General features: G+C 37.3%; 1 protein-coding gene across 1 annotated transcript in view; it reads right to left on the bottom strand.

The window, feature by feature from the left end:
* The window catches only part of LOC103178424, a 67,250-nt gene that overhangs the window by 40,389 nt on the left and 2,987 nt on the right, over nt 1–23,874 (bottom strand). Inside the window, exon 3 of the mRNA XM_042346963.1 lies at nt 4,042–4,164. Within this exon, the coding sequence (XP_042202897.1) occupies nt 4,042–4,164 (123 nt within the window). The remainder of the gene's footprint in view (nt 1–4,041; nt 4,165–23,874) is intronic.

The raw sequence follows: 23,874 nt of genomic DNA on the forward strand, positions 1-23,874 counted from the left end.
TTTCTTTTCTGATATTATCATGAGATCTTTAACGTTCACCTGAACAGGACCTCAGTTTAAAGTCTCATCCAAAGGATACACAAGAATGGAAAGACTTGATGCTAGCTGGACGTTGACCAACTTATCTCTAACAAAAAAAACCTCTGCTAACCTTTCTAGGTAATGACTGAGTATACCTGGGGCTTTGTTTCCAAATGACACACAGAAACATAATCAGTCTGGATAATTATGTTTATAGAGAAAACAAAACTCTACAAATCTGTACAACATGGTATTTCCTCTAAGATAGAAAGCATGTGGTGGCAGGTAGAATTTAGACAATGTAATTTCTGGAAATAAATTAAACACAGACATGACTTTGGGAGAAGAAATAAACTTTGGATGTGGGTTTAGAATTTGTCATGAATGGGGACCCTTGCATAGAACAGATGGAGGAGATCATGTGCCATACATATTATGAGATACACACTTAATAAGGAACAGTGTCCTGAATTGACACTATTAACCATTGGCTGATTTATATCTGTGTAGACTTTGATCAAATGTGAAAGCATTTGTTGTTCAAGCTGCGCAACAAAAATATATACAAAATATAAGGAGGGAATTTGTGATATTTCATGACAGATATGCTCTGATAATTCTCACATCAAATTTGTTATGTAATGTTGCACAATTAGCCCCATTGCCTGCAAACCTCTGGAGGAATTTCCAAGCATTGGTGATACATCTCCAATCCCATGTGTTATTTTCAAACAAAATATTTCCTGTAAATCCAAGAGATGGGACAAAATGAAATACATATGTTTTCAAGTATCCCAAAGCTGTTGGAAGTTACTATGAAGTAATGCCCCCCATGTGTATTCAGAAAATTGCTTCCCACCACTTTGGTGCAATATAATTTACACTGTCCCTGCAGTTTGAGCAAATCTGGCAAGTTGCCCACTGTCTCCTAGGAGAGCTGTCTGTTGATACACAATAACAGTGATATTACAAATATGCAGTAGTATAATTTCTGTTCCCTCTGATAATTATGTGGCTCAGGAATACTGTTAATCGTAAAAAAAATTAAAAATTAAAACTTAAAACGATGTATAATGAAGTGATTAATGTAAGCAGCTAGTGTAGCTGTCTTCTAAGAGTGGTTTTACATTGTGTGCACAGGAATGGATCATCACATAGTTGAGTGGCATTCACTTAGATCTTTTTAGGATATTATTTTCATTGTGTCTTAGTGTGTGCCTTAGTATTTGCAGGGAATTATTATAATTTGTGGAGTCCTGTAGCTCAGTGGTTAGAGCACATGCCTTGCAAGCGAGAGACCTGGGTTCGATTCCCAGCAGGGTGAAATTTTGGGCAGGTTTCCTTACTCCACACGCCTGATAATAATCCCTCAAGAAAAAAAACAATAATAATTTGGTCACTCAATCCACAACTGTTTGTGGGACACTGCTGTGTGCAATTGGCTACCGCATTTCGCCCACAAATATACAGTCAATTCACCTTACAGTATATTCTGTGAAGCGCTTTGAGACGTCTAGAAGACGTGAAAAGCGCTATATCAAATGCAAGGATTATTATTATTCACACAACTATAGTCTTCTCAGCTGTGAAGTTCTAGTGCCATCTTCATACTCGCTTGGGCTACTTTATAGGATTTCCCACAGGACAGAGAATATTTAGTGGACAGCAGAATAGAAAAATAACTGCATGTGGAAGCGTGTACACATAATTTGGGGTTATTTCTGACCACAGGATCTTCCCAATGATTGTGGTTGGGGATACCATTCACTGGCCAACAAGCAAAAGCACTATGCTGCGTTGTACAGGCAGTGTGAGATGCTCAGTCCACCAGCAGCCAGAAAACAATGGCTGACTATGAACAACTAAATATTTCACCTTGTTAGATGGATCTCAGATACTTTAGAGGCTGCAGCATCAACTTGTTAGCTTTCCAATGCTGGCACTGGATTTGCCATCGTTAGCATTGCTTAAAATAAATGGGGAAACATATCCTATCACTTTAATACCCTTATACACTAATATTCTATACAAGAGTCAGGCTTGTATTGTTTCTTTAATATATTTGGCACTCTGAGACACTATTCTGCAGGAAGGACAGTAAATAAATACAACTTGTTGTTCTTCAATAGAAATTACTTAGTTTTGGAACATTTAGTAATCATTTTTATGCAGATTATTTTTGAGGTTGCAAATCTAAAAATAAAAACTCCAGATCTCAAACAATTAATATTCAAACTACCTTAATAAACACAAGCAGAATGTAATTTCGTGATTGTAAACGGAAAAAATGTATATGAGAACGTTTTGTCAGTAAAACACAACATTTTCTATGGATAACAGATGGCAGTCAAATGCTAAGTTCTTAATGCATACATATTTGCACCACAGAGATTAGGAATGTCATATTATATACTATTATTAATGTACAGCATGACTTCTGACACACTAAAGTGTTTAAGTCATCATTACATGCATAGCACTAGGAAGAACAGCTGCCCACAGCTCAAGTAAGTTTGTGAACTAATCCCCAAGGTGGTTTTCAAATTTTTTTAAAGTGTTGTAAGACTATTTGGAATTTGGTCGAGTGGATTCCAGAGCATGAACATCATGAACCAGAGCCTTTTCCCAGTAAAATAAAATAAAAATGTTGGTGGGAACTTCGGTTGTTGCAAGAGTGCTTCAGAAATCAACAGAAATTGATAAAACTACTGTGTGTGCGGCAAAGCAGCACAAGCTGCCCTCCAATTACAAATGGTCCACCTCTATCAAAGCACCACGTACAAAATCTCAGAAGTGCAACTGCAAAAAGTATTAAAGAAAATAAAAGCATCAATGTCAATAAGCATTAGTGGCCAGTGTGGCAAAAAGAAAAGGAAGCTTAACCCTAGAGTGAGGAATATAAAGTAAAAACCCAGCTCAATTGATAGAATGTTGGGACACTTCTTTTTAAAAGCATAATGCATTCTTTTTGAAGCCTTGTCAAGCAACTTACACAAAACTGTGAGGTATCCAGGGTTGAACTCTGAAGTCTGCTGATACATTTACTCAATAGCAGGTAGATTGTACAATGGTCTGAACTTCATGAATAATTTAGAAGAGAAGCAATTTTTAATCAGTCAAAATTCAGGCTGAAATGGTGCATTCAAAAAGTGTAATCTGTGTAAACTAGAAACTGTCACTGCACATTTGTTCCACTCGGTATCTGACAGGTCACTGTCTTGACACGGAAAAACTCATGTGACCTTTCCCCAATTTCTATGACATACAGCATATTTTTTCCATCAGAGACCTCTGTGTCACCGACTCTGCTGTTACTAGTAAATACAATATAGCTGCAAAAAAATTGGATTCTATAATAATGAACAGCCATAAAGGTCACACACATACACACACAGCTGCACAATTTCAACTGCATCTCCAGCAATCAATTGCGATTATTGTCATCGGCTCAATCCCACACTCACTATCACTGCCCTGCTGAATTCTTGTGATGTGAACTTTCATGCAGGTGTTTTCATGGGGACAATTCTGAACATTTAGATTGCTATAAGGTAGTTGTATTTTTCAGAAGATTCAAAGCGAAAAAAAATTCACATTTTTGCTGGCGGGCAAAGTTGTCTTTTTCACAAACATTTGGTCCTACATAAACTAAGAACATTATTTTCTTTCTTTAACATTGTGTAAGTGCACGTTTAGTAGGTTAATATTACAGAAAAATAGGAATGGAGAAATATACAAAAAGGAATAGATTATCAGGGTCCTTCTGACCAATATCATTTACTAAATACCGTTACTCTCTAACTCTCCTAATGCCCAATGCAGCAGTTTAAAAAAGGCATTAAGCACACCTGCCAGACATAAATATAAACATAAGGGGTTATATCAATTTTATGGCTGAGTCTTAATTTTTTTTTAGCTAAATAGTTTTCGTATTTCACCAATTAATTCAAGATTAAAAAGACAAGCTCAATATTGACCTCCCTGGCTGCCTCTGTTTGCATTTGCTTCCAAGACACTTACCACCTGCTGAAAGTTAAGGTTGTCCATCTTGCCGTAGCAAAGGTCTAGAAGAGTTAAGGGATGTTTTGTCAGATTCCTCCCAGACATCAGCCATGGCATGGAAAGATTCTCGATACTCGTTGCCTAAAATAAGAATTTAAATATTAAAAACAGAATTTTGAACAGGCTTGAATTTTGTTTGGAATACAATATACATTTATATTTGGAATACAATATACTCCTTTCACATCAGGAGGATGTCTCAAAGCGCTTGACGCTGCTAGTTGGGCACTCAATCTGGGGATGGGAGCCAAAGAAGGTGGGGAGGCGAAAGTTAACTCAAAGAAGATGTCTTGAAATAGGCCTCCAATGAGGGGAGGGAGCAAGTTGGAGGAACTCCAGGATGGATGCAGAGAGTAGGAGCAGAAAGGCTGAAAGCTCGCCTTATGGTGGGGCAGAAAGAGTGGGTGACACGAAGCAGGCCAGCGTTCACTAAAATTGGAAATGGAATTACAGTAAATTCAAGCTGTGCTAACATCCTTTTGGTTATGTAAACAGTGTAATAATAAAACAAGTTCAACTGAAACACAAATAGAGAATGTAAAAGAATAAATCAACACATTTAAATCCGATTCTTTCTAGCACTTGCATTCACACTAAAAAAGTTTCACTTTTAGCTTTATATTGTTGTGTCAGGTTGACTCGGTTTGTAGCACTCTCTTCACTGATTCAAGCACCTTGTCGGGATCATAGTCTAAGCTGACACTTTAATACAGTGCTGAGAGTACGATGTATTATCAAAGGTGCTATTGTTTGGATGAAACATTAAACTGCGATCCTGTCGCAGTTCCATGGCACTATTCGAAAGAGAATTGAATTTCTCCTGGTGTCCTGGCCAACAATTCACCGGATAAAATTGGCAATTGACTTAGTACATAATTAAGTCAATTGCTAATTTTATTAGAGAGTTAATGGATAATTAGTTGGGAGGTCAAGTTTGCAGGGCTATGAGGAGAGAGTGGGGGAATGGGATTGAATTGGATAGTTCTTTTCAAAGAGCTGGCACAGACACGATGGGCCAAATGGCCTCCTTCTGCAATATATAATTCTATGATTCTATGACTTCATGGCTGTTTGTGATCAAATTGGCTACTACAAATTTTCTTACAGACTTTACACTAAAACCTTGTGAAACACTTTGAAACATTTTGATGATGTGATAAGGCATTGGATCAAATGCAAAGATCATTATTTTATAATGCTTATTTTCTAACTTATCATCACAAACCATTATGAAGTAATGCAGATTTCAACCCCAGGATATTTTAAGCCGATAATAACTAATTAAAATGTCTATATTATAATCTACATCCAAATATTGATGAACTAAATATGTAAGAATAGATTCCAATGTACTGTAAGTAAAAATGGCCTCAACCACTGAATATTTGGAAAAAAGTCAAATTATTTTTTTCTGAAGTGGTCAACAAAATTTTGCAAGTATTTCTCTGTTCATTCAGCCATCAAATTATTGCTGAACTTTGGATTTTTTTTGAAACAATCACACATATCATGGCAGAGTGACAGCAGCAAATGTAAACCAATCAGTCCATTGAGAAAACTGAAGTTGAAGGATTGCAGTAGTATTCAGCAAAAAGTCACTCATTAAAACAAACATTCGCTGCATCTGTATCTGAACCTCTGCGTAGAATTTAAAACAACTTTTGTATTGTTCTCATTCTGAGAAAGCAGCCAGGTTACAAACAGAACTGAATTTCTCAAATGTTAACATCCTGAGATGTGGATAAAAATGCCACAAAACAACAGAATATCAACTATAACAATGACTGAATACAAAAAATGAAGAATGCAAAAAATCCCTGTTCTGAATAAGTTTATGAAAATTTACAAACCTAATACTTTTAATAGAACACTTTGTCTTTGCATTTGCAATTAACATAGTCTTTCTGGCAGTCAAATCAGTTTGGTTTACAGGACACAACTTGCAAGAAACAATTTTTCAAAGTACTTTTATTCAAATAACAGGATAAAAATAAGAATGATTAATGTCCTTTTAAAATTAATGTTCTTTTACAAAAAGAAAATTAACATGACTATAGGTCATAGAGTTAAAAGGCTTAGATAAAGGCACTGCTCAATGTAATATTAAACTGTCTAGGCCAGAATGCCACAAGTTTGATTTGTAGTTCTGCTTGGGTTAGCTGATGACATCAGTGGAGAAGAGTGTGTGTGGATGGTGTTTATGTGTGTGGGGGTGGTGTGGGGCTAGGGTAAGGGTTCCTTTTCCTGATCGTCAAATCTGGAAAGTTTGGGGTTGGTGGACATCTGATGAGAACAGGATTAGGCTTGGTGATAATGCATTCTGCATCTTATATGTTCTGTAAATATATAAGATGGCTATTTGACTCAGCCCATGAGAACAATATTAGAGGGAACAGGTATAAAGTAGAAAAGCCTCAAATTTAATTTTCTTTCCCTCATACAATTTTCTTTCTTGTCAAAGTAGGTAATATGTGCAACTGGTTCCCAACAAAATCACTTGATCCTGTATCAAACAACTAATTTAAAAAAAGTAAATTGGGTATCTACTTGATCAAGATGCATGCAACAGTAGATTGTAACAAATACTTCATGGAACAATGGCAAAATTGTGTATTGCCGGGTTGGTTCGGAGAAATAGAGGGAATGTTATCTGTAGTGGGAAAAAATCCAGGTGAACGGTAGGCATGTGGGGATGGAGGAATAATAATAATCTTTGTATTTGAAATAGCGCTTTTCACATCTTCTCAAAGCACTTCACAGAATAGACTGTAAAGTGAATTGACTGTATATTTTGTGGGGAAAACAAATATATTATGCAGTCTTAATATAATTATGCTTTACATTTGATATAGAGAGCTTTCATGTTGAGAGGATGTCTCAAACTGCTTCAGTTGATTTGCACAAAGCACTGTTTTGCTCAGTGATTGGAACATTTGCTCAGAAAATAATGTGGCTGAGGTGGAGTTAACAAAAGAGCATTCTATGGATTGTTTGTGTAAAGATGGCCTGAATAGTTTGTGTACATCTTTAAATGCTCGCTGCCTTTGTTGTTCACAAAGAATGGACAATAGGCTAGATAGGCAGGCAGAGGGCTGCCACGGATAGTGAAAGCAAGAGCCAGTACATTCATTAGATGAGAAGGAAGAGGCAAAAATGAAAAAAAAGCAGCAGCAATTTGTTGGTCAGCCGGGTATCTGACACATGCAGCAAACCACCACAATGTTTAAAAGTATCCAAACCAGATTTCCACCTAAACATGGAAATTCAGTTTATTTGCAAAAGCAATCATGTAATTAATAGTGCTAGTATTTCCTAAATGAAGGCTGTGACCAAATTAGGCATCCTGAGATTTGTACTTGCAAAATGAACATTAACCTTTTCAGCAGAAAGTTTTACATGGCTTATACTTGTCATGAATTCTACCACAATATGGGGTTGATATGAAATATATAATAATAACCCTCAATCCCTTTGCCTTGCCCCCTCTCTCCCCTCTTTCAAGTCCCGCCTGAAAACTTTCCTCTTAGACCGTGCCTATGGCCACCTCCCTCCTCCCGCTGGCTCAGAGTCAGGCTCCACCACTGTAAGCACTCTGAGACACTACCCTGCGTGGAGGGTACTATATGAGTGCAAGTTGTTGTATTACATCTTCGATGTCTCAAAGCGCTTCACAAAATATACTGTAAAGTGAATTAACTGTATATTTTGTGGACGAAACGCAGCAGCCAATTGCACACAGCAGTGACCTACAAACAGTCATGGAATGAGTGACCAATTTATTATTTTTAAGGAATTATTACCCCCGGAAAAGCGATCCGCCAATCAACTAACAACCAGGTTCCTACTTACTGTTAGGTAAACAGAGGCATGTGGAGTAAGGAAACTTGCCCAAGGTTTTGCCCTGCTGGGAATCGAACCCAGGTCTCTCTCTTGCGAGGCAAATGCTCTAATCACTGAGCTACAGGACTCCATATGGAGGTGAAGTAAAGGAAAATCAATGTCAATGCAATTTTTCTACAGTCCTCAGACTACTACCCCCTCCCAACACTGGAAAAAGAACTTATTTTTATGGTTACTGAAAATACCCTATAAAAATAGTTTTATCAAAACATGGAACAAAAAAAACTTAAGAAGTTTATTCATTCCCAGAGCAGCATTCTCTACAGTCTACTATTTATAACCAGTTCCAGTTGCTCACAGCATTGTGATCAATAATTTTGCTGTAAGGATTTAAACGTTAAATGGTAAATGGTGTGAAGTACTTAAAGTTTATAACTTCAGTTTACAGATTACACAATCTATTTGGTCAGAAAAAACACATTGGGTGTAAGCACATTGCTGCTGATGTAAAGTATTTTCTCTAAAATCATTTCTTTTGCTAATGTGAACAAAGAGTTGATTCTAAAAGTCCCGAGGAATTAGACAGCAGGGAAGCTGTTTCTTGCTTTTTGTCTGAGGCATGTAAGATGCAATAGATGATGGCTTGACTCGAATCAAAAGTCTCTATATTCCAAGACTTGTCGTAATGCCAAGATCACCATCTGGTATGTTCCTCTGTGCTGAGCTGGAGCTGGAGCTTCTCAGGAGACTCATTTCCTGAACTCCTGTTCCCAGTAGACAAAGGATGAGCCAGAAATATGTCAGTTTGCTACAGGAGAACCTTTTTGATGCCACCTGGCAACCATCACCTGAGCCTTTCATTTGACTGCATTGTTACAGTTATCACATGCTGTTAAAAAATAACCTGGTACAAAGTGCAAATCAGAAACTAACAGTATGCACATCTGGTCCTGCCAAATCAATGCATTTATAACAACTACTGTCCATCCTTATCTATTGATCAACGTGTTAATTCATTGAATAATAATCATGCTTCACCCAAGGTCTTTTTCACTTCCACCATCTTGAGAAGATTAATTTCTTCACCAGTCCCTCACTGCACTATTAATAAGCATCACTTGAAGATTAAACCAAGGATTGTGGTGGGGGGCTGTCAAGAAAAATTCAAAAGAGAAAAAAAAAGCATTGAAATTGACCATAGATTGAAACAATAGTCAATGTAATAGAAAACTATTTAATGCATTCTATTAATGCTGATATTTACTCTTCAAATTATGCCATTATTCCTAATTCCAATTACCTACCATATATAAAAATATATTCTGATGGCATTCTCTCTAATATACAGTACGAATGTTCTGCATAATCACTCATTTCAGAACAGGATAGTTTCTTCCTTCACATTGCAAATTCAGTTCACACGGTCATTCCAGTACAGTATTGGGGAGTGCTGCATTGTCAGAGGTGTTGGCATGAACCAATTTCCTGTCTCTGCCTGTTCAGATTTTTGCCACCGTTCAAAAGGAGAAGGGCGCTTCTCCCAATAGTTCCATCCAAATAAAATAAACATTATTATAGAATTACAATTAAAAGCCTCAAGCAAGCTTAGTAGTCAAGAACAATGAATAGCTGGAACATGTTCCCAACTAAGAAAGAACCTGCAATTTTATAGTGCTTTTGCCGGGCAAAACATCCCAAAGTACTTAAAAAACTCTAAAAGCACAAATAATTACTGTCAAATATAATCTTTTTATAGGCAAAAACAGCAGTTATTTACATGAACAAGGTCTTACAAACAGCCATGAGATGGATGACTAATTAATCTGGAGTCTTGTTGGCAGAACACCAGGAGAAACTCCCTTCTCCTTTAAACAGTATCATCCCTCTGAACAGGCAGAGACAGGAACTTGGTTCAAGCCAGCACCTCTTACAATGCAGCACTCCCCAATGGAATGATAATAATAATAATAATCCTTGCATTTGATATAGCGCCTAATCACATCTTGGAGACGTCTCAAAGCACTTAACAGAATATACTGTAGAGTGAATTGACTGTATATTTTGTGGGTGAAACACAGTAATAATAATAATAATCCTTGCATTTGATATAGCGCTTTTCACATCGGGAGGACGTCCCAAAGCGCTTCACAGAACACACTGTAAAGTGAATTGACTGTATATTTGTGGGTGAACGCGGCAGCCAATTGTGCACAGCAATGTCCCACAAACAGTCGTAGATTGAAAATGACCAATTTATTATTGTTTTTGGTTTTGGAGGGATTATTATTAGGCGTGTGGAGTAAGAAAACTTGCCCAAGGTTTCGCTCTGCCTGGTATTGAACTCAGGTCTCTCGCTTGCAAAGCGAGTGCTCTAACCACTGAGCTACAGGACTCCAGTAGCCAATTCCACACAGTCAGTGTCCCACAAACATTCGTGGATTGAAGTGCCCAATTTTTTTTTAGGGAATTATTAACCCCAGAAAAGCGATCCCCCAATCGACTAACCACTGGGTTCCTACTTATTGTTGGATAAACAGAGACGTGTGGAGTAAGGAAACTTGCCCAACGTTTCACCCTGCCCGGGAATCAAATCCAGGCCTCTTGCTTGCGGGGCGAGCGCTCTAACCACTAAGCTATCGGGCTCCTCTACATGAATGATGGTATGAACTGAAGTCCCAATGTGGGACTTGAGCCCAAAATTTGAACCACATTCCACAGGCAAAAGTGAACTATATTGGCACTAAAACTAGGCAATGGTATGTTGCATATCTCCTTCAAAAAATGAATTGCTTCACTGCTTGAGACAGTTATTGGAAGATAGATAGTAGATAGGTACAGATTGAAATGAAGAAATACTACAGGACCCAGTTTATAAATAAATCAATGAAACACTGTTATAATAGTAGCTTGGTTCTGAGGTACAACTCTGGCCATTGAAAAGCTTCTCAAGGCTTTTGAGTAGAGATCATTTGAAGTAAAAAAGCTCCTCTGGGTTAAGTTGAAAGAATTCTTTGATAAGAGGAACTGCTTCGAGCTGAACACTCAAAAGTACTGTGGATCTTGCAGGTGATTTAAGTCTGAAAAAAGTAGGAGTTGCAATTAAAGAATGTTTCAGTTAAAGTAACAGATTTTCCATTTTACCTGCTGCGCAATCCATCATGATGAATCCTTGAACTGTAGCTTGTTAATACCAACCAACACCATCAGCACATTAATGCTGGTGTTAAAAACATCGGAAACTTAATAGGGAAATAATGCTGCTCTGAATCCGACCCATTAAATGGGGACCAATTAAGGATTATAAAATAGAATAAAATGGAAATGTTTGCTCTCCCAAAGCTGCCTAAAGAATTTGATATGTATTTTTCTTACATTTGTTTTACATGTTTTGTATATTTCCCCCCCCCCAATTTTGTTACTTTCAAATTATTTTGTTCTTGGAAAATTGTATGCGATTTGGATCCTCACCTGCTTTGCCACATTTTAGTTTTTTTCCTCTGACCTGTTTATTCAGTCACTGTGACCTTCGATTTTCCCTTTTTTCTCAGTGAATAAACTTCCTTTCCCCATCCTCTAAAATAGGTATTTAACAGCAAAACAAATTTCTTCTGGTTTATTTTCTGGTGTTTCCTCCCACTTAACCGAGAACCCTTTGCATTGTGTTTTTTAATTCTTGTACATCGATATTTTACATCCAACTAATTTAAAACTCCACTGACTATATACTCACCCGCTCTAAACTCTGTGCCCCATCACACGAGACAAGCCCTCTCCAGGCTCCACTGGCTCCCTATCACAGAATGAATCGATTTCAAGATCCTCACACTCAACTACCAATCCCTTCTTGCCCTGGCACCTCCCTACCTCTCTGACCTGCCTACTCCCCACTCCACCACCCGCACCTCCACTTGGCTGGCTCCGGCTTCCTGCTTTGTCCCTCGTCCCCTCTGTTCCACCATTGTTGGCCGTGCTTTCAGCAACTAGGCCCCATTATTTGAAACTCTCTCCCTCAATTCCTGAGCCTTGTCTCCTCCTTCGCCACTGTCAGATCACAACAACAACAACAAGATTTCATTTATAGAGCGCCTTTCACGTCGGGAGGACGTCCTAAGGCGCTGGACAGTTGGGTCGGGACCCGAGCAGGGGGGAAATGGTCAGGATGAGGGAAGGGAAGGAGCGAGGAGGTGGTAGAGAATCGAGAGGGGAGCTGAAAGCACGGTCGAAGACTTTACTTTTTGACCGTTCTTATGGTCACCTCCCCACTCTTGCCGGTTCAACATTAGGCTCCGAACGTTGTTAAGCACTCCAAAATGCCACCTCACATGAAGGGGTAATGTTTTGGAATGCAAGTTTTTTTTGTTATTGTCTTTGTTGGCTTTAACTTTTATTATAACAAAACTATACAAAGAACCAATAATCAAATCTAAAGATCGAAACCAAAACACATCTCCTTCATTATTCTCCTTCTTGAGTTGTTTTAGAAGTGGCTACCTATTACTTCTATGCAACGGTTCCTCTCAGTCATCCTTGATCTGTTCACCAGGATTATCTTATCATTAATGCTGTTATGAGATCTGGACACTGTGGGGTTTTCAAATTTGATATTTCAAAATAATTCCTCTTTCTCCAAGTTTCCATTCGTCTTTTTATTTTGGTAAACATTAAGCATTGAGAATTATTTGATGGATCCTACTGAATGCAATTTTTTAAAAAAATCAATGTTTCAAAAAAAATACATGGATGATTTAGCTGTCAAATTTCTGATTCAATTTCTTTTATGTTTGATGTGAACTGTTTAATTTCAAGCTGAAAAGCACAATTTCTGCTCTGGCTTTTCTTAAAGAACCTTAAAGAGAATTTTTCAGCACAGAGAGAAGACATTTGACACATTGTGCCTGTGTGGCTCTCTGCAAGTCTTACTCCTGTCTTTTTCCCCACATACTTTTTCCCCCTCTTCAAATTTCTCTAACTGTTCTTGCTTAATAGTTTTTCTTGCCATACAGCAGCCAACAATAAATATGCTCGTACAGAACTAAGAAAGTTGAATCAGAAAAATAATGAATGGTCAATCATTATTGGGAGTGTATTATTCCTTAGTCAATGATCTATTCAAATAAATTCTATTTTTAAAGGAAGTAAGTTTTAATAATGGGCTTAAAAGGAAGCATGTTTACCAGCTGTGGATTCAGGACACTTCATTGCATCTTGACAGACTTGAAATCCATCATGTAAATTAAACCTTCCATCAAAGTGTGTAACAGAAATACCAATGTGTGTTAATGTAATATAAAATTACTATATTCACTCCCTGGCTCGGGATTATTAACAGTCATTGGTACTTCAACATCAATCAGAGTTTCTATAATGAATACATTGAAGACCCTGCTGTGTGCCAATCATAACTAAATAGCCCCATTGTGTGGCTTTGAGGTCAAAACAAAGATTGAATCTTTGTACTTAGTTGTATAGTATTTATTGCTTTAGTCATTCAGGTGATAATATTTTTGAAAAACAATTATAACACTACACATTCACAAAAAGAAGCAAATATCATACCGATAAGGTGACTGGACAATCGATCATTTGGTGTTCTGAAGGCTTGAGTTATCAAATTTTACAGTAGTAATACACCAAAATTATTGGCTGTAAGCCACCATTACTAAGAATATTTAACCATCACTGTTTATATCTGTGCTGCAACCAAATTGCAAGTATATAAAAGTATGTGTCCAGTAACATTCAACTTCAATTACTTAACTATCAATACCATGGTTTTGCCAGTGATAATGCTGCAATAAGCTATACAGTAGTTTGTTTTACTCTATATATAGCCCATAATATAAAAGAATTCAAATAAATTGGTAATTTCTGCAACAAAATATGTTTTTACGATGTGATTATAGAAGTTGACATTTCCAGCAGACTGAACGGTGAAAAAGTGACTTTTGCAATAATATTCACAATCTGAGACCATGTACCTCTTTGCTGTACTGCAAACAATGTGTGCAAATATGTTTATGATCACATTCAACTATCAATTCTATGGTTTTGCCAAAGATGATTCAGAAAATATCAAATCTTTTAGGATGCGATTATAGAAATTGGCATTTCCTGAAGATTACACAGTGACAAAATTAGGTATATTTGCAATGACTGGTACGAACAATTTCATTCATCATAGCTCTGAAAATAAAAACATTCAAAGCTATAACAAAATCTATAGCAAAATAAATAGGATGACATGAGACAAGTTGACATTTCCTGAAGATTAGAAAATGATAAGAGGAATTTTTGCAATAATTTTCATATTCTGAGGCCATGTATCTCATGGCCTTAACTTTCCAAGTCTTAAAAGTAAAGATTGTGTTATGCAGAATTTTGGAAAATTTTTAGATTTGGAAATTGTTTTGGAAGCTAGTTTTCTATTGTGCTTTTTAAGGTTTACTCTTTTTAAGATTGGCAGCTTACGAATTAAAATGGCACTGAATTTTTTCCAAAATTCTGTATGACATAAATTTATCAAAGCTAAGTCACTTCTAATGAGCAAAGTGGATTTACATAAATAGCTGGTTTAGCCAATAATTTGAATAAGACTCGATCTCAGTAGCATTTCATTCCAGCTGGAATCATGCAGGCTTGTTGGGAATATAAAAAAGCATGAATTACAATAAGATTTTTGAATCCATCAAGCCATTCCATCTAATCCACCATTCCATCTAAAAAAAACTATAATCATTGAACTATCATGGAGTCAACCCAACATATTTAGGCTCCTAAGATGAAAAATTCTGCCAAGTTTTCTCCCTGCCCTCAAGAGTAATCAAGTGAAACTCCAGAGTATCCGCTTAACGTTACCATCCACATTATTCAACTCTGACCAGTTATTTTCCGCAGATGATATTTCCTAATGCCTGGAAGGGGCATCCTCAGTACAATTTGTTTAGTTCTTAGTTCTTAGTACATCATCTACTACGTTTATTTTAATTAGGGCCCACACCTTTTTAATTGGTTGGTATTGCAACAGAACTGTACAAGAACAAATCTATGTTACAAAGATAAATGCAACTCCAAATGCATCTAAACTCAGGTTCCATCTGCCTTTTCAGGTGGACCTTAAAGATTTCATCATTGACATTATTTGAAAACTGAACGCTGCCCAACAATACTATAGATAAAAATTTGGTCATTCACTTTGTGATTGTTTGTTGGGCATTGCTGCCCGCAAATGGACTGCTGTGGTATACACAGTCATTATACTTCACAGAAAGCCTCTGGGACGTTTCAATGTAATACTGTTACACAATGGTGCCTCATTATTACCCAAGTTGGGATCCATAATATTCCAACCCACATTACAATGAAGCACAATATCTGTTTCACTGCATATGCTGGCAGCCGGACAGCTCATTCCTGAGTGCCAGCTGATTCTCTTGCTAAAACAAAAGATGGCTGATTTCTAGGTCATCGGATCACTGACAACAACTTTGTGCTTGTGGAAATGCACAAAGCAGGAACTGACATCAGAGGCAACCTAATAACCAGAAGTCAGTCATCTTTTGGCTTCATGATTGTTTGTGGGGTATCATTCACTTCATGCCCCACAAACCATTAGTGTGGATGATTCCATGTCAGTCTTTTTGTTGACTTTCATTTAACTGTCAGGTTTAAGTCAAATGTTTAAAAACATTAAAAAAAGGTTACTCCCATTTTACACAACAAAGAGACGAGAGCTGGAACTAGGAACTAAGAACTAAACTAAATTTAGATAATTGGAAAAAAAGTTAGAATAGGAAGAAAATAGTATTGGTAACAAAAAATTTGAAAAATACCACCTTGAGAAAATACAGTAAGAGCATAAATAGTGATGACAATGTCTGTAAAGTTATAACAGCTTATTTTTAACTTTAATTTATACTTTTGTACATTTTTAGTGGGTTGGGATTAATAGTATTGTATTTCTGATGTGTGAGTGAGTATCTTTATTACTTTAGTATTTCCTCAACATCAGCATCTTAGTTCACAACTGAGATGTCTTTACTTAGAGACAGGAATCTTCCTGGATGTGCCAGAACTCCAAGGGTCCAATCAACAAGATTTAAATAACAGGAAGATAATGCTTGATGAGTATTTCTTTCTAAAAAAAATCTGGATCTATTTTCCAATTAAATATTTGCTGAATTGTAGCAGTTGAATTCATGCTTCAGTTGCATACAGCTATAAACTAATGCAGACAACCCCCTTCCAAAAAGTATATAAGTGGAAACATACAACTTGGTTTATAGTACTTAAGGACATTTGGATCAACTTAAATATAGGTGGGATGATCCTTACAATTTCCAAAACTAACCTAGGTTTAATATCTGTTCAAAAATATATTGCAAATACATTGCCTACAATTATTCCAAGCAATTGAATTTCATAAGGTCTTAAAGGCTACATGCATATCACAGGCAATTATCTCTGCACTGTCAATCCTCCTGTGCCTTTGCCTGACCCCCTATATTGACCTATTCCCCACTGCTTGCTACACAAATCTCCTTGAAAAAGCTCACACATGAACACCATGTGCACGTGTATATTTTCAATGCATACTAAATTAGTTCCAAGTGAAGAGTTTTAAATTATGAGGCCCATTCTACTAATCAGCCTTATAGATAAACCATTTTTTCTCCTTTAACACATACATTTTAATTCAAACAATCAAGAGAAAGGAACTGTGTAATGCATTTACTAATTACTGGAGACAAGTTGTCCAATGGCAACATAAAAATATTCTGCCTATTTTGTTGGAAGGCCCTGAAGGGGGGCTTCATAATGAAACAATCAATTTTTCATGCAAATTCAATAGTAGTTCCTAAAATGTTTGAAACCAAATTCATTATTTATTTATTTATTTTCCTCTGGGGAATTCAAACCCAGCTGTGACCTAGAAAGACAAAAAGTAATGTTAGTACTTAAATTCCAAATATGTTCCAATAAATGATGGGATTAACAATAGTCAAAATTAACATGGATCTGCACCAGCTAGTTTAAAACATATCAAGCAATCTAATGTCGGAGAGTAATACCAATCAATTTAAATTATTTTCTGATCTTACAACAGGTAAAGCAGTAACATAGCTTTGTTCCACAATGATCCTATTTTCAGTCACCTATAAAATACACAGTCACTACCCTTTACAATAAACCAGTGATGTATTCTGAGACATTTTGACGATGTGTTAAGGCTCTATATCCATGGATTATTTAATTTTCACACACAATGATAGCCAATATGAACACACTTTGGCATATTTTTTTTCTTCTGAAACCAGTCAACACTTCTCCTACATTACAAGACGGCAGCTTCGAAACAGATGTTAGAGACATCATTAGCTTTCTCTCCATAACAACTGGATTACATTACATTAAAGACTAAACTTTGCACCTCAGAAAACTTAAAACATGCCACAAAAATAATAGCCACATGTGATGGTGGGGGTGTGGACTGTACAATTAATTTTAATAGGATTATCAGAAAACAGTCTGATTGATTTATCTCTGAAATCCATTCTGCAACAGTATTCAATGCACCGGTCTCAGAATACATTCATCATGGGAGCTCCACCATATTCTGAATCCAACTATCACCACATCAATGTTTCAGACCCACACCAGCAACACTACACAACTACACTGTAGTGACACATGCACTGAGTCCCATACATTGAGAAAGAGTGACATCAATTACCCTCCTTTTTGGAGCGGTTTACAAGTAATAACCCTTAAACTCAGCCTCCATTTGTACTGTGCTCTCTCAAAGGTAGTAGAGAGAAACAATGGGGAAAAAATCCAAGGAAAGAGACAGAAATAAACTAAAAGGCAGATAAAGCAAGGAATTTGTCCACAATCCATCATTACAGTTCAGTTCATTCCTACTGACTCATCTCTATAAAGTCCTCCTTGTGGTTTGTCTCTTTCAGCATAAAGTTTTTATAAATATTTTCTTTTCCTCAGTAATAATTCATTTGCATTGGTAGAGGTAAATAACATTTTATAATAAATATTTTATTTTTAAACATCCCTTGATGGGAGATAAGGAATATGAATATTGATCTTAAGGATTCATCTCGTCCCTTATTTACCACTACAGGAATTAAAAAAACATATTTTCTATAGTTTTATGCGAGAGATACAGACCTCAAAAGAGATGCAGAACTATTAATAAGCAGTATGAAACCAGAATCCCAGAGGAGACATGGAAATCTTGCATTTTGGAGCAGAGAATCAGTAGGAGAAATCCAGGTCAAAGGTTCTGAAAAAAAATTATATGGGGTCATACCTCTTGTAACATATTTTACTTTAACCACTGGAGCAACAACAACAGCTTGCATTTATACAGAGCCTGTCACACCAGACGGCATCTTGGAGCACTTTATGCAATAAATACAGGAAATTACTTTGCAAATATTGAACAAAATAATATTTAGCCAAGACACAAAAAAACGATACATTTTGTGAGATTCTTTTAAGTTCTTTAAGAAAACGGTGCTCCAAACACCATTTGGTGAAACTGAAGTTGGAGGAATTGTTTTCACGAAACACAGGAAAAAAGGAACAAGAAAAGGCCATTCAGACTATCGAGCCTGTTCCACCAGTTTATTAGATGTTGGCCCAGCTCAACGCCCAGCCCTTTCAACATACCCCTTTATTCCTCTACTGCACAAGTATCCAACTCTCTTTTAAACCTCAATTGATTCTGTCTCCACAGCTTTCTGGGGCAGAATATTCCACATCTTCATAAGCCCTCAGTAGAAAGAAATGATTCCTGACCTCAGTTCTAATGGTCTCAGTTCTGATTTTAAAGTGATCCCTGCCTTGCAACGGATCCCTCTACCTCAGGGAAGAATCGATGTCATTCATTGTGACTAGTTTCAAAGTCAGCATGCATTATTACCATTTGACATAGTCCCACCTGATTCCTCACTCTGATGCACCACTCAAAATGGCAGTTCATTGTTTATACCACCATACAACTTTTCAGTCCACTACAGTCTATGCATGCCCCGAGGGGAGAGTGGAGGATGGTCCACTCAAAGACCAATGCAGCGCTCCTTCAACATTGCACTGGAGAGTCAGACTAGATTATGAGCTCAAGTCGTGATGTGCTGATGCTGTACAAGCTTGGAGTCAGCGCTACCAACTGAGACAATGGGTGAGTAGAAGTGATAAACAAAACACTCATGGTGTGGGGAAGATTCAGATGATGTCAGAGCAAAGCTTAGAGTTTGTCATCTGAACCTTGAGATAAGATTACTTTCAGTGCAATCACTCCCACCCTCTACTTGCAGTAATATTGATAACATTCAGATGGTTTGACATGATTATTGAAGCAGTAAATTGCTGAAGTCATTGTTGCAATGGACTACTGAGAAATAATACTATTCTACATATTATATAGAATTACAACATTGACTTTGAAGGCTGTTACACATCATCACAATTCAGATATCATTAATAAAGCAGCCTTGTGGTTTAGGTCAGAAATAATATAAAAGGACTAGAGAGCGAACAAATTATCCTCGGCTAAAGCCATCTTCATATTGGGCTGTTTGCTCATATTTGCGGCACTTTAAGTATTTAAAAAGATGCTGAGCCCAAAGATAAATGAAAAATATCTCACAAAGCTCATGACAAACATTAAAAAGAATATATGTCCTGGAGCTTATAAAATGCTTGATCCTTGCACTCACAATTTGTCATCTGAACCCTTTCAAGTGATTACAATCACTCACAGATATTTATAATTCTCTATTTATTTTCCCCTAATGCTAAATATTTATCTTAAATATTCTCCTCCCCCAAATTAATCTTTTAGTTGGTAGCATTACCAGATGCAACCCCACAAAAAAAATCAGTTTACCTAAACAATTCATTGTCAAGGTTGCAAAGTTGTCAATGATGTCAACACAAAATCTACAGAATGTAAGGATTGTTTAAGTTTACAATACAGAGCTCCAAGACTCTGGACTGCGTGAAGGGTGTTACATAAAATGCAAGTGCAAATGTATCTCTCTATGTTACTCAAAAAATCTAAGGGAGAATATTGACCCCACTCACTGTTTTTTTTAAATCAGTCATTTCAATAGATTAATTTTAGCCTCATAGGAAGCAATCCTTGAAATCAAAACTCACACAACAGGAAATCTTAAAATATGTGTAATGCCAAAGACAGTGTACGAAATGCAATAACCTCTCAGCAGCAAGTTAATAGACTAGCTAATGTTAATGTAGGATAATATATATGAACAGTTGTGACAGAGCCTTTTCATTGCCACCCTCAGTCTGGCAACCAAAATAAATGACATTTAAAAGGAGCTTTTGATTTTTGTTTGGTCAGCTGGGTGTCTGAAACATATGCAAGCCACCTAGGTAAGATCATTTCCCTGTGTCTGGAATGGAATGTGCACTCTCTCCCTGAGCTAACACCACATAACTTGCCATTGAGGATTGTCTCCAGGTTTCCTGGAACACCGCAGCTGATGTCCTCTCCTGCCCTGCAAAGCCATTCAAACTGAGCTCCATAAGCTTCCCCCAGCAGATCGACCAGGATTCTCATCTTAACTTTCAAATGCCTCCGATGGCCTCATCCAACCCTATCTCCTGCAACCCTACTGCCCTGGCAACTTCCTCCGCTCAGGAAAACTCAGCCTGATTAATTCCCCACCACTCCACCTCACCATTGATGAACAAGCTTCCAGGCTCTTCCACCACTCTCTGAAAATCCATCCCAGAATCCCTCCACCTTGCCCACAACCTCTCCACCCATCTCTTCAACTCTACGTTCAGCCATCTTCTCCCTCTCCTTCCTACATGCCCCCCTCCCCCTCAGCTGAGGCTCCCAGTCAGCTATATGAGGTACTTTGAGACTCTACCTGATGTGAATGGCTATATACATGTCAATTACTTCTGCTGTTGTTGTTATCCATGTTATGTTGGTTGTCCACCCCACCCATTAAGGATGAACAGGATTTTAGTGTGAAAAATCTCTGCCCTGTTCTGCACCTATAAATCCTACTGACAAGCCAGTTTGGTTAGTCTCATCAGCAGTTCTTCGGAGTGTTGTAAACTTGTCTATCTCAGGAAACAGACTACAGAGACCGTCACAGTCTGCTGCTAACCGTGTTACCTTGGAGCCAGCTCAGTCCTTAGCAGACCTCAATTAGCTCCCATCCAAGGAAGACAGTCATTAGTTGATCACAGAAAATGATGAACCACTATGTAATGAAAATACTAAAAATAATCATTTTTAGTCAGATACAACAGCATGTGACTTGACACAGAGGTAAAGAGGGAAGGAGACCAAAGGCATAGTCGAAGAGGAAAGTCTTCAGGTGTGATTTGAAGATGGGCAAAGAGGGGGCAAAACAGAGGGGTTGAGGCAAGGAATTCCAGAAATTTGGGGCATAGTGACTGAAAGTAGGGCCACCAATTGTGGAGCTGAAGAGAAGAGGGACATGCAGAAGACACAAGCCAGCTGATCGAAAGTGGTGGGAGGTGCTAGGGCATGAAGAGATTTGAAAGTGAGAGTGAGGTGCTTGAAATTGTTACCATATGTATTTAGACTCAATTCTGAACACATGAATTGGGGTGGCTGAGGAATTAAAACCATCCAAAAAATTATTAGCACAATAAGGCTCAGTGATATGGAGGAGAACAGATGCAGATTAAGTTTCCAAGCTGAACGGGGAAAACCGATCAAAGAGTTGCACTTGGGCAACCTCTGCTGCCTCCTGGTGGATGGCTATAGAGAGCATTAATGGCAGCCATTGGAATAGGTCCTGTGTCCATTTTCTTGGCTGTAGGTTCCAGGTCAAGCAATTTACAGTAATCTGTACTTAAGTAATGTCTTCCACTTAGGACGAACATCTCAAAGTACTTCACAACTATAATGGGGATCACCTAGCAGGGAGAGGAGAAGCGGGGAGTCCAAACAACTTGATCAAGGGAGACATAATCACTCCCTGGTTTTCAAGACAGGAAGAGAAAGTACAAGGCAACAGGATTTGGGAAGAGAATTCCTGAGACTGGGCATAGAGGCTGAAGGCTCTGCTTCTAATGTTGGAAGGAGGGAGGAATGAGTAGAAGGCAAAATTTGGAGGAATAGAAGGCACAAGCATGAAAATAGAACTGGAGATTGCAGAGGTAACAGGGTAATGTGGGACAAGATTGTGAAGGGATTTGAAGGCCGAAGACAATCTAAGAAAAAGGGATTAAAAATATAAAAATTAAAACATCCCCATGAAAATTACAATTATTTTGTGTAGCAAAATACATTTTTACACAATATGAAGTGGATGCCATTAATTTTCAAACCTTAATTAACAAGCCTTGCACGCAAAACAGGATCCACATTTAAAAATGACTAATCAGTTGAAAAATTTACCATTAAAGTTTTTTGTCTACTCCTTAATGTGGTTAACCTCAAGTGACAAGAAAATTAGTCTATATGTACATGAAAAATGCGTGAAGAAGTCCCACTTGGCAGAAACTGTTAAGAAACAAGGTGACACTATTAAATCGCAAATGAGAACAGCCTATTGAATAAAAATAGGACATACTGATTATAGGAGAGATGACAGAACATTTTATTTAAGAAAAGTGCATTAAATAACATTGCAATTTCCCTCCCACAAAATCATTAAATAAATTAATTTGTATAATTATGGTCAGAAGCTTTTCCTTTATTATGGTTGAAAATCATGTTAACAAAAAAAACAGTCTAAGCAGCCACCTGGTGGAATTCTATGAAATTTCAACAAGACAATGGGGTTTATCTTGCATTGACTGAGTAAAATTAAATTTTCCCAGAATTAATACGGGCTAATTAGCAAACTGATCATGCAACGCATATCAGAAAGCATGTCCAGTAGATTAAAGATTCATTGGATCTAAATTAAACTTCAGCAGCTAGTGAAAGACAAGTAGTAATAATAATCCTAAATACGATGCAAAGAACAACATAATTTTCATTTTTAATGCCTTATAACATCAAAATATCTCAAAAAGATTCACACAAAATTACTGTCAAATGTAGCACTGCATTTATAGGCAAATACAGCAGTCATTTGTACCAGCAAGACCCCACAAACAGCCTTGTGAATGACCAAATATTCTGGAGGACTGCTGGTTAGAAAACTGGGAAGTAACTCTTTTCAAGCAATATCATGGGATCATTGATGTCTACCGAACAAGTAGACAAGCTTAAGTGCTATTTAAATTATATAAATGAGGAAATACAGCTGTGGAGAATTAGAATGCAAACTGACACAAAGGAAAGCTAGCTTTAGCAACAACAGTGACATAATTCCTAATAGATGTGGTAATGGAGAGAAGCCAAAGCTTCGTGGGCAGGGGATGGTTGTGGTGGCCAGCAGAGTAAGGAGTAAACGCTGTGGAGAACACATGCCGGACATCCAGATGAAGCTTTACAAGTTCAACGTGTTATCATTCTTTAATCTTTTCCAATGGTTATATAATGACATGACAAATACATTTCAACACTGCAGAGCATTTAAAGTAGCAATTTAAAAATGACAAATACATGATGGCCAGCAGGATTTTTCCAAAAATATTAATGCCTTGTGTTAATTATCACATACTGATTTTTCCGACAAGTCCATTACTTGTTAATATTTCAGATGACTACAACATATGGAGGACTGTTGGGGAAACTCCTTTCTCTATTTGAATATGGTGTAGTCCTGAAATATCAGCAAGTAATGGCCCTGGGAGAAACAAATGTGATTTGATAATATGATATTTATTATAAGGGCAGAGAATGCAGTCTCTGCAATGTCAGAGTTTGGAATAGAACACTCAACCCCTTTCCCTTACCCCTTTTTCAGGGAAAAAGTTTTTGCCGAGTCCCTAAACTTTTAATATTAGCTACATTATTTTTTCTTCAGTGAG

The sequence above is a fragment of the Callorhinchus milii genome, unplaced genomic scaffold (genome assembly GCF_018977255.1).
Source record: "Callorhinchus milii isolate IMCB2004 unplaced genomic scaffold, IMCB_Cmil_1.0 Scaffold1, whole genome shotgun sequence".
Classification (NCBI taxonomy): domain Eukaryota; kingdom Metazoa; phylum Chordata; class Chondrichthyes; order Chimaeriformes; family Callorhinchidae; genus Callorhinchus; species Callorhinchus milii.